This window comes from Neofelis nebulosa, chromosome 10, assembly GCF_028018385.1.
Source record: "Neofelis nebulosa isolate mNeoNeb1 chromosome 10, mNeoNeb1.pri, whole genome shotgun sequence".
In the NCBI taxonomy this organism is placed as follows: Eukaryota; Metazoa; Chordata; class Mammalia; order Carnivora; family Felidae; genus Neofelis; species Neofelis nebulosa.
The window spans coordinates 39,274,678-39,286,939 of NC_080791.1; the positions used below are offsets into that span (position 1 = coordinate 39,274,678).

Genomic DNA, 12,262 nt, shown 5'->3' on the forward strand with positions numbered 1-12,262 from the left:
TGGAAAGCCTGCTTTTCCCTGGAAAAAGTCGTTCCAAACTTTGTCCTTGTACTGAGAATAAGAGGGCCCTTCAGGTTTGATAGAGCTGGTGGATAATAACGACCCTCCCTTTAAAGCAGCAAGTACAAGAAGACCCAGCCCCACTGGGCCAGGGGGAGGAGCAGAGGTTGAGAGGATTCTATTAAACGTTGCAGTGGCAGGGAACTAAGGTTTTTGTGGCACCTTTTATGTACCAGGCACAATATAAGGCCAATTTAACATGTTGCCCTGTGTTTATAACACTGCTACAACTGACTTACTGGCTGAACATCTCTAGACGAGGAACTCTAATTTATGGCCCCAAATGCTAGCTGAACAAAAATGGAGAAAACTTATACAACTCCTGGCACTCGATTTGATACACCCTTCTCCCTTTATTTCTTTCCCTCCCCTCTGCTGATTTCTAAGGATAGGGGATCCTTCACAGATGAGATCTGTAGGTCTGTGGGGTCTCTGAACTAGGATTCTTGTTATGATAAGATGAGCCACCATCCATCATAGATGACTGGCTTGTCTCTGGGTTCCATTGGTTATTGGGGAGACATCAGAGGCAGAGTCACATCTCAGTGGGTGTTTCCATAAACCCCACCCCTTTCTCCAGGCCCCCAACAAGAACTTATTAACCTGACTTTGCCACCTGGGCACTATGACTTTATGCTCTTGATCTGCTTCCTGTCACAGATAGAAGCAAGTCAACAACTGATCAGGTAGTTCCTGCTTGGGTCAAGTATAGATAGAGATGGGCACTCCCCAAATGGGTCATTTGATAAATGTCCTTGATCTGTATTTCTAAAACCATGTTGTTCTTCAAGTTTGCTTGACAAATCCTCATGTCCTTTACTTTTATGCATAAGAACCTGTGGATTTTTCTCTTTCCTTCTGACACAAGACCGCTTGATTCTCAACCTGTTTTCCAGACAAGACCTTCAGACATACTTCCTTTGCTGTAATAACATCCCAAAGCATAATAATAAATTATTAACTAAGAATTGACAAATGCTGCTTTCATTTAAGAGAGAAGTCAGCAAACTTTCTTAAAGAGCCCGATAATAAATATTTTAGACTTTTCAGACCAAGAGGCAAAACTGAGGATATTCTGTAGGTATTTATATAACCATCTAAATGTACCCCATTTCAAAATGTGAAACCATTCTTAGCTCACAGGCAGTAAAAAACCAGGCAGGCTGGATAGGCTGCATGCGCTAGTGATCTAAGAAGACAGAATTCTTATGGATAAAAAGACATACGAATATAAGTTTCATTAATTAGCACAAGTTAAGCTTCATAAGGATGGGAATCTTGATCTTCTTGTACGCTGATATTTCCCAAGACCTATCAGAGTACCTGGAAAAGAGCAAACACTCAGTATATATTTGCTATTTGCTTTGGATTGAATACAAATCATATAACGACGCAACCCTAGAAAGCAGTGAGCCTTTCCTAAAATCGTTTTAGCCTGTTGAAGAGACAAAACTGATATTTGAATAAAAAAAGTATTTCAGTGTTGCCACAATTTTTAGGAGTGGGGGCTGGTAGTAGACGCATGTTAGTAACATGCTGAGCCCTATACTAACAAGCATCAGTGTAGTGTTTAATGTATGTCAGGCACTGATCTGAGTAAGTATATTAACACAATTAATCTCTAAAAATTATTATCCTCATTTTATGGATGAGGAAATTGAGGCAGAGAGGCTAAGTAACTTGCCTAAAGCCACATAGCTAGTAAACAACAAAACTGGAATTCAAACCCTGGCCCCAGAGTCCTTTTTCTCACCATTAAGTTTTTATGCTGCTAATGTACATCAAAGGGAAGGTATTAACTAATTTTATTCGTGGCTGCTACTAGAATGAAACATTTAGCTAAAAAGGCACTTCTGATGAATTCTGATTCATTTTCCTTGTTTTTTCCATGTTTCTGCCTCAGGTGTCCGAGCACATCATCATCATCAAGCAAGCGCATGTCCCAAAGCCAAATAGCTAAAGGGGTCAATTTTGAATCAGATGAGGTAATAAAGTAATATTATTCAATCTTCATTAATTTTTAGCAATTCATAAAATTTAAATAAGGACTGGGGCACCTGGGTGGCAGTCGATTGAGTGTCTGACTGTGGCTCAGGTCGTGATCTCACAGTTTGTGAGTTTGAGCCCTGCTTCAGGCTCTGTGCTTTCAACACAGAGCCCGCTTCAGATCCTCTGCACACCCCCCGCCCCGCCCCTCCCTGCTCGCGCTTGCTCTGACACTCTCTTCTCTGTCTCTCTGTCTCTCTCGGTCTCTCAAAAATAAATAAACATTTTTTAAAAATGTAAATAGGGACTGCTAAGCTAGTTGCTGGAAATTATTTTTTAAAATAGTTTCATTGATAACCTTCCTTTGAACTGCACTTAAGATGTTAAGAGTCCGTAAGTGGCATCTGTTGAGTACCTGCAAGTGTAAATACTCGGACGTAAAAGGCCTGCCAATTTTTGAAATAAGATAATTTGCCCTGTTAATGGATCAGAATAGTTGTTTTCAGCATCTGTCATTTATATTTGGAGAAGTGATGATAATATTCTTAAAGTTCTTAATGTTACTTTAATAAAATATTTGTTAAGTACCCACTGTATGCTTTACACATTTCCTATATAAAATGGTATGTGGTGGTGATTTTCATTCACAAAGGTGTTCAGATATGCACTGAAATATTAAATGGCAGGATATGTGAAAGAAACCAAGTGAAGACAAGTTGAGTCTGGGCCAGAAAAGGAGCAAAGAAGGAATAGGACAAGGCAGACTCAGGACTTGCCTCTTGGCTTTATTCGTTTGTTGGTTCAGCTACCTTGAATTAAATAAAGTCTGGCTTTTCCCATTCCTCCATGGAGGCCATTTGAAAGGACTTTGCTAGTTTTTTGTTGAATTGTTTTAAGGCGTTTTTCTTAAGTCTGTAACCTCTTTTGTTTATTTTTACTTAAAAAGTTTCTCAATTGTGACAAAAACACGTGGCGTAAAACTTGCCATCTTAACCATTGTTCGGTGTGCAGTGCCCTCGTGTTCACTATGTTCACTTGTTATGCAGTGGATCTCCAGAGTCTTTTCCTCTTTCGGAGTTAAAAATCTTCACCCGTGGAACAACTCTTCATTTCCCCTTCCTCCCGGCCCCTGGTAACCACTGTTCTTTTTGTTTCTGTGAATTGGACTGATTTAGATACCTGCTCTGAATGGAGTCATAAGTCTTTCTCTTTTTGTGACTGGCTTATTCTACTTAGCATAGTGTCTTCCAGGTCCACCCCTGCTGTAGCGTGTGACTCACACCTTTCATTTTGAGCTTCACCTGTTGCTATCATGTCCCTGTATCCCAGCTGAGGTTCTGAACCAGCTTGAGGAGAAGACTCACCAACAGTTCAGGCTGCAGAGAAAAATGGCACCGTGAGCTCAATCTACCTATGGAAAAAACAAATATGTTTTTTCCAGGAGGGGGGTGAGCAGTTAACATTAATTTGTTAATTCCCAAGCATCTAGATAGACATGTGGTTATATGTTACAGTTAAAGATTTGTATAGTTCATGTTAACTGCAAAGAAAAACTGTTGACTAATTATTATGCTCCAATTTGGATTTACCTCTGGTTTATTAATAAGTTCTGCCTTTGATAATAGCAGAAAATAAATCAAAAAATGTGAATGAGTTTGTATTTTTCAAGGCATCCATTTCTTACCAGATAGCCAACTTAGCTAACATTTGAATGTGTTAATACCACCAACAAAGCCTAACACCAAATAATTAACCCTTTTTATCAGTGTCTTAAAAGAAACATAAATTAAAATTTTACATGCAATTTTGCTTTCTCTTCTGAATATTTAAAAGTTTTTAGCGGGGCACCTGGGTGGCTCGGTCGGTTAAGCGTCCAACTTCGGCTCAGGTCATGATCTCAAGGTCCATGAGTTCGAGCCCCGCGTCGGGCTCTGTGCTGACCGCTCAGAGCCTGGAGCCTGTTTCAGATTCTGTGTCTCCCTGTCTCTCTGCCCCTCCCCTGTTCATGCTCTGTCTCTCTCTGTCTCAAAAATAAATAAACGTTAAAAAAAAAATTTTTTTTTAAGTTTTTAAATAACTTTTTAAATAAAAATAAATAAAAGTTATTGCCTTAAAGCAATTCAACAAATTATCCTCAACAAATTTTATATTTTAGGCTTCTCGAAGGTTTTAGTTTTCCTACTCTTTAACTAAATTCTTCTGATATTCCTGTCAGCTCTTAGTATGCCTATAATCTGCAGCTTAGTTCCAGCAAGGGACCTCTTTCACACTGCTTCTTTTTCCAAAAAGACATTTGAAAGATTGATTTGCTAGATGTTTTTTTGCAGCAGTCTGAGAATAGCTAGCTATCTCTAGCATAAAATAGGTAATGGGAGATAAGAATTACAGCTATTTCTCAGTTAGGCCATGTGGCTTCATTATTTGGGGGGGGGGGGGGGGGTGGGGAGGTGAGTTTCCAGAACATTAGGTAACACCAGTAATAATATGTAATTGGAAAAAAACCTATTCAAAAACCAAATAGAAATAATTTGAAGAGTATTAATTTTCTTGGCTTCCCCACATCTTTTTTGCCTTTTCGGTTAATAGAAATGTGTATGGTATGTATTATAGGTGTATACACACACATATCAGGATCAATTATTTTGAGTGCTTCTTAGCAAGCTACTAGGGAAGGGAAAAGTTCATATTTATAAGGGATATATAAAACTGAGTGCCTTCCTCATGTGAAAGGAGGAAATGGCCCTTACTGGTGGTGGTGTTTACCCAGAAGCACTTCTGTCTTGCCTCAGTGAAAGCATGGAACAACCACTCATGTAACATTTGTGTCATTGCAGGATGACGACGATGATCCTTTTATGAACACTAGCTCTTTAAGAGGAAACAGAAGATAATATATTTAATGGAGTTTGAAGCATTCAAGGTTCAGGAAAAATCAGAACACTGCAAGCAAACAGTTTACAGTTGAAGATTTTTTTAAGTATTGCTGTTAATTAAAGAATTTGAAAGAGACTTACTTAACAGAAAAACTTAACGTATAAGAATTTGTGTTTTGACGTATCGTTTCGTGAACATGACTCCTTTAATTGAGAAACATCCCAATTTGAGGACATCCAGAATGGCACTGGTTCTCCATACTTTTTAATCTAGTTCTTAACATTACCTGGGGATGCTCTACAAGATCATAATGTTTTCCTTACATATATTAGCGTACATCTAACTGAATGAGGGCTTTGCTTAAATACCATTCTTGAGTAAGGATTAACAGAAATCTGTCACTCTATGTTTCTGCTTCATTATCAAAGACTGTCAGTATTTTAATGTAGTTACATTTAACCAAAGTTGAGGAAAAGAGCTTATGAAACTTAACCTCCTTGTAATTTTAATAATTTCTAAAGATTCTGGATTTCCTGAAGGTAAAACAATCTGTAAAACCGTGCCTAAGCTCATTGTTTGTTACTAAGTGTTGTTCTTTTTCTAATGTCTGTGATCGTGTCAGCCACTGAGACTTTGAATGTTAGATGTATCTTATACTTTGAATAATTAGATATATTTGTATTAAAAAATAGAGCAGTCTCTGAATTACTAAGTTTTTGATTTCAGTTGTAGCAAAGATTTTAAAAAAGTGTGTTCCCATTCAGCAATAGTCATTTTCTCTATTCTCCATTATTCGTGGTTCTCTCTTTCTCCTGTGCTATAGCTCTCTCCTCTATTTCTAGGAGGAAAAGCATTAAGAAAGATTTATACTTAACTATATCTTTCTTAGAAGATAATTGAACGTTTTTTAGATACAGTGGTCAGTTGGTCATTATGATTATATTAGATTAAAATATTAAAATACAACTTCTGTGGGATATCAGTGCCAAAATTTCATAGTAATAACATTTTATCTTAACATCAGAGTTCCAGAAATCTTAGTGAAGCAGCCCGTGTTAAGTTCATATTTTCTCCCATCCAAGTACTAACCAGGCCCAACACTGCTTAGCTTCCAGGATCAGGCACATTCAGGGTTGTATGGCCGTGGACAAGTTTGTATTTCTTTACTGTGTTCAAGGGGGGTATAAGAATTGGACCTCTTCAGATTTAAGTTCAGTAATTTCGTTCTCTGTCTTAAGACTGTTAAAACACCCTTAGAGTATTCCTTCCTATCGTCCAAGAGGTACCTATATTTAAAGACTCCTTAGGGAATTTGTAGATCTGGGCGGTACAACAAGCACACATTTCTTCATTTGTAGAGTTAATACACTTGACTGAGCAGTAGTCATGATTATTGGCACGGTCACACCTGGACTGTGTCAAATTATAAAAGAACATTTGCCTGGTGGCTGTCTCCATATTATACTCCTTTGAAATGGCCTAGACCTGGGATATAACCTTCTATTGGGATAAAGTGTGAATCCGTTTTAAATATTAAAAAATATATATTTTCTGTACCTAGCTTGAGCGTAAGGATTAGTTTAGCAGGTAGTATTAATCAGTGAAGGCGTTGTCCTGCGAAATATTCTCAGGTCCATGGGCCCACATCTTTAATACTCCCAGCAGAAATGAAACCAGGAGTGAGAGTTGCTTTCCCTGCAGAATGGAAGCTGGTTTGGGCGGTGGTGTGTGGGCAGCGTAGTGCCGCCCCTGCACAGCGGGCGTCTGCTAATGGCCCTTCTCACCTGCCGCCAAGATGTGCTCGGGCGAGGGGCATAGTGAAGGAGACAGTCACAAAAGCATCCTGACCAAGTCCTACGAAAAATGAATTAAGACTTTCTCTTTTTCTGAAAATTGCTCCATGGTATAAAAAAAAAAAGGTACTAAGTGTAACGCAGTTAGCTCCTAGGAAAAGGGATCCCAGGGCAGTGAGAGGTGAAACCCTGTTCACTTAATCCGAATCATTTTGTTAACGGTGCGTGTCACGTCCTGGAAACAGGAAAGAAAATCCTTTCTGATTGGATATTGTCGCATAGTTTCAGTATGCCCTTGGTACTTATTGTTGATGCAGTAAAATCTAGGGGTTTGGTGGGAAGTTTTCAGACATGTTAGTGTAGGTGTATAGAGGTGATTCCAGATGATTGCAGAGTACCCCCAGTTGCTCTTGGAGGCCAAGAAAGCAGCGATGAAAACATTCTGAGGAAAAGAGCCTTCCATCATTTACCAAAGAATATACCTCTTTTCGGTGTTTTGTTCCTATCATAAAAATACAGTGCATTTATAAGGCTAAGAATGAATTGTAATTCCAGGAAATTCTATAAATATATGACTGGCCAGGTGCTTAGGAATTTTAAGCATTTAGGCATAAGACTTCATTCAGGTACATAGAAACCTTTCTTTTCCCCAAAATAAACCTTTAAAATTACAAGGTACAAGAACAGGAAAGTCATGTGGTTTAATAATTGTAAAGTCAGCACTCATGACATCTCTATGCAGGTCAAGAAATAGAATACCACTCGTGCCCTGGAAGCCCCACCCAGTGGCTCTCCCCTGCCCTCTGACTAACCAGTCTTTTGACTTCTGTCATGGAGAAGCTTTTTTATTATTATTATGAAATTTATTGTAAAATTGGTTTCCATAAAACACCCAGTGCTCATCCCAACAGGTGCCCTCCTCAATGTCCACCCACTTTCCCCCCTCTCCCACCCCCATCAACCCTCAGTTTATTCTCAGTTTTTAAGAGTCTCTTATGGTTTTGCCTCCCTCCCTCTTTTTTTCCCTTCCCCTCCCCCATGGTCTTCTGTTAAGTTTCTCAGGATCCACATAAGAGTGAAAACATGGTGTCTGTCTTTCTCTGTATGACTTATTTCACTTAACGCTCTCCAGTTCCATCCACGTTACAAAAGGCCATGTTTCATTCTTTCTTATTGCCACGTAGTACTCCATTGTGTATATAAACCACAATTTCTTTATCCATTCGTCAGTTGATGGACATTTAGGCTCTTTCCATAATTTGGCTGTTGTTGAAAGTGCTGCTATAAACATTGGGGTACAAGTGCCCCTAGGCATCAGCACTCCTGTATCCTTTGGGTAAATTCTTAGCAGTGCTATTGCTGGGCCATAGGGTAGGTCTAGTTTTAATTTTTTGAGAAGCTTTTTTTTTTTTTTTTTTACCACAAGGTGGTGCCTCCACCATCCGATGGCAAATAGGATGATGCAACAGCAAATCTGAACCGAAGAAGTTAGTATAGTTTTGCAATAAATTTGCAGCCTATGCAATAATACTAAACCTATGCAGTAGTACCAAAATTAGCCTTCTAATCTTAGATGGAAATTGTTTTCCGTATATCACCTGGCTCAGCCTGTTACTAAGGAAATTGCCAGTTTGATAAATTTTATAAAAGTTCAAGAAGAAACTATTTTATGTTTTTAATAAACCGAGAAAAACCCTTTATTAGAAAAATTGAATTGAAAGGTCTCCCATTGTAAAATTTGTCTGTTGAAATGTACTATATTTAAAAATAACTTTCCCCCAATGTTGCCTGATTTTTTGTGTGTCATACATTTAATTCTTAGTATTCTGTGGCTTTTTAGAGCTAACTACTAAGGATTATTATAAAACTTTTATAGAATAAAGGTTTGTGTTTTTGAGTCCAAAGAGCTTCCATATTCTTGAATTAAAAAAATGTCTGTATTTTGTCCTTTGTTTATCCCTTTTGCTACTTTTTACCTTAATGTTTATTAGCTAGGTCTGAAAACATTAGCGTTTTAGTTTGATCTTTGTAAAGCCAGCTCACACAGATTGCTGTCTCCATTCATGTTTGTATCTTTCCCATGACTGATCACTAGAACTGATTTTAGCTGTTTTTAAATTGTAAAGTCAGGGTGTCTTCTTTAAAATTCAAACAGTGAGGGGTGCCTGGGTGGCTCAGTTGGTTAAGTGTCCAACTTTGGCTCAGGTCGTGATCTCACTGCTCGTGGGTTCGAGCCCCACATCGGGTTCTGTGCTGACAGCTCAGAGCCTGGAGCCTGCTTCAGATTCTGTGTCTCCCTTTCTCTCTCTGTTCCTCCCCCGGTTGTACTCTGTCTCTCTCTCAAAAATAAATAAAGATTTTTAAAAATGTTTTAATTCAAACATTGAAATACATATTAAAATGTGTATATGTCCCTGTAATCCTCTCCCCAGACTTAACCTCCCAACCATTAGGTACTTATTTGTCCATTACTTTGGCATGATTACTGACAAAAATTGTTGAATTAGAACCCCAAATTATATAGTCAAATATTTCAGTCCCCGTATCAAGGTGTATGTTCACCTTGGTACTTGATTGACATCCTGATTTTTCCACATCTGCTTTGTCAACCTCTTTTAATTAAACCACCATTGTCTGTTTTGAGGGATAACGGCACTGCTTCCCAATGCATCATTTAAATGTTACCGCTCAGTTTGGGTCAAATAAAAGAATGTTTAATCTGTGTGACCTGCCATCCAGAGTGGTAAAGTGATTTTCAAAGGGCTCTCGGCCAGTGACGGTATATCCTAGTTGACTAGCCAAAAGAAGGGCAGCGGGTTAACCCAGACCACACTCTTCAGCTTCTTAGAGCCACTGTTTCAGTTCTCATGATCCATGTGGAGATACCAACACTAGTGGGCTTTAAAAGTACAAAATTTGCTTGACTAGGAGCTTATAAATGTAACTCCAATCTACCTGTTCGTGCATTTGAACTGATTAGGTGGAGGGGTAGGTATATCTGGACTTTGAGCAAATTGCCAAGAGGCAAATTGTTTACTAAGGTGAGAGGCACGGCTGCATTTCTGTTGGTCCTTTGACAGTCTGGAAATAGAACGCATGAAATGGAGGCATCCATTTTACATTTATTAAAATGTCTTTCTATAAATCCTGAAATCAGTCAATTAGTCTACCCATCTGTCACAGACAAAAGCCCCCAATGTATTATTATTCCAATCTTGATCGTAGAGTCTTTTAGTAATGATTTAAAATTTTCAAGAAGAATGGAGAATTTTTACCTTTTACCCAGATTCACTAATTTTTAACATTTTGGCATTTAAAAAATTTATGTGTGTATGTTACATACTTTCTTCATATGCAAATGTGAATATGCACACATATGTAATTTTTTTCAGGCTTTTGAGAGCAGGGTTTAAGCAGTAATGCTCCTTTACCCCTTAATACTTCAATGTATATTTCCGAGGAATAAGGATATTGTCTTACATGACACCAGTACAGTCACCACTTCCAGAAATTTTAACATGCATTTAATACTTTATATTCCAATTTTCTCAGTTGTCCCAATAATTCCCCTACAAAGCATGTTTTTTTTCCCTTTAGTCCGGGATTTAATTGTATTTTTTAATGTATAGAACATTAACATGTTCAGAAGTCTAACCATTCAGCATATGTACTCAAATCTTACACCCTTCCCCATCCCTTTCACTCCTTTCTGCTCCGATTGTAGGTAAACAATCCCATTCTCGTTCATCCTTTCTGCATTTCTTTTTGCTAAAATAAGCAAATATGTTTTTTCTAATTTTCCCTTCTTTCTTACACAATGAATTGTGTGTGTGCATGCTCTTCCCCTGCCCCCCGAATAATCTGTGCTGGAAATCACTCCATATAACCTTTCAAAGATCATCTTTTTCATAGCTATATAGTATTCCATTGAGTTTAAATTTCATTGTTTATGCTATCATTCTCCCATATTTGGGTATTTAAGTTGTTCTCGCATTTACAACTCTATGTAATGCAGCAATACTTAACCTCGTGTTAGCATTTTCATATTTTTGGAAGTATATATTCAAGAGTAAATTCCTAGAAGTTGGAGTTACTAGGTAAAAGAGCAAATGTATATGTAGTTTTATTAAATATTGCCAAATTCCCTTCCATAGATATTGCACCGTTTCGTGTTTCTGCCAGCAATGTGTTACTCTCCATGGCCTCACCATCAGAATTTAATTGTCAAGCTTTTAATTTTTGCCTATCTGGTGGAAAAGTATCTCACTGTAGTTTTAGTTTGCATTTTTGTTATTATGAATAAGAAGTTGTAAAAACATGATTAAGGGCCATTTTTGTATCCACTTTTGGTGAATTGCCTATTCATGTATTATGTCCACTTTTCTAAGGTTTTGGTTCCTTTTTCGATTAAATTTTATATTAAGGATATAGGATATTAAGGATATTAGCCCTTTGTCTAATAACATATTGCTAATGTAGCTTACAATGTTATTTGTATTTTGATTTTGCTCATGATATTTTTTTGCAATGCACTAGTTTATTTTTATTTTTATACTTTTTAATGTTTATTTGTCTTTGACAGAGACAAAGACAGAGCGCGAGTGGGGGAGGGGTGGAGAGAGAAAGGGACACAATCCAAAACAGGCTCCAGGCTCTCAGCCATCAGCACAGAGCCGGAAGCGGGGCTTGAACCCACAAACTGCAAGATCATGACCTCAGCCAAAGTTGGACGCTCGACTGACTGAGCCACCAAGGCACCCCAATGCGCTAGTTTATTTTTAATGTCCTATTTTTCCTCCTTTTCTCTTTTTTTTTTTTTTTTTCTTTTCCATCTGGACTTAGAAAATCTTCCTCTACACCCAGGTTATAGAGGAATTTACTCATTTACTCATATAGAGGAAATTACTCCCTTTTTGTAAACTTACAGTTTCAAGTCATTTACATTTAGATCTCTGATTACTTAGAGTTTACTCTTGTGTAAAATTGTGAGGAATAGACCTACTTTTATCTTTTACAAATGGCTCTTCAGTTGAATGTACATCATTTACTACAGGTGCCTCTTTGCTCCAGTGATTGGTTATGTGCTAAGTTTTCGAATGTGGTGGGGTCTCTTTCTGGATTTCTATTCCATTGTTAATGTCCATTTGCACATTTAACTATGGAGGCTGTGTAGAGTGTTTTAATGTCTGATAAGGTTCATCACTCCTCCTAGCTTTTTTTGTTTTCAGTGTTTTCCTATTCTTTTATGTTTGTTTTCCCAAATAAACTTAAGTATCAATTTCCTGGCCGCAGCAAACCAAAAAAAAAAAGGGGTTTGGTATTTTAATTGGTATTGCCTAATTTGTAAATTAGGAAGAACTGACATCCTGTGAGGATGTCCTATCCAATTGATGTCTTCACATTTGTTCAAGTTTATTTTGTGTGTTTCAGAAATAGGTTTTTAACACTTTTAAAATTTAGTCTCAAGTGTTTGCCTTTTGTGTTGCTATTGTGATTACGGTGTTTTTCTTCCATCATGTATTTTTACCGGTTATTATGTTTATATATGA

At 37.7% G+C, this 12,262-nt stretch overlaps 1 protein-coding gene across 6 annotated transcripts in view; it reads left to right on the forward strand.

The window, feature by feature from the left end:
• The window catches only part of MRE11 (MRE11 homolog, double strand break repair nuclease), a 74,666-nt gene extending 69,041 nt beyond the window's left edge, over positions 1–5,625 (forward strand). For all 6 annotated transcript variants that reach the window (XM_058687445.1, XM_058687444.1, XM_058687442.1 and 3 more), the window contains 2 exons: positions 1,964–2,045; positions 4,881–5,625. In XM_058687445.1, coding sequence (XP_058543428.1) covers positions 1,964–2,045; positions 4,881–4,937 — 139 coding nt within the window. In that variant the 3' untranslated portion in view covers positions 4,938–5,625. The remainder of the gene's footprint in view (positions 1–1,963; positions 2,046–4,880) is intronic.
• Positions 5,626–12,262: the final 6,637 nt, after the last annotated feature.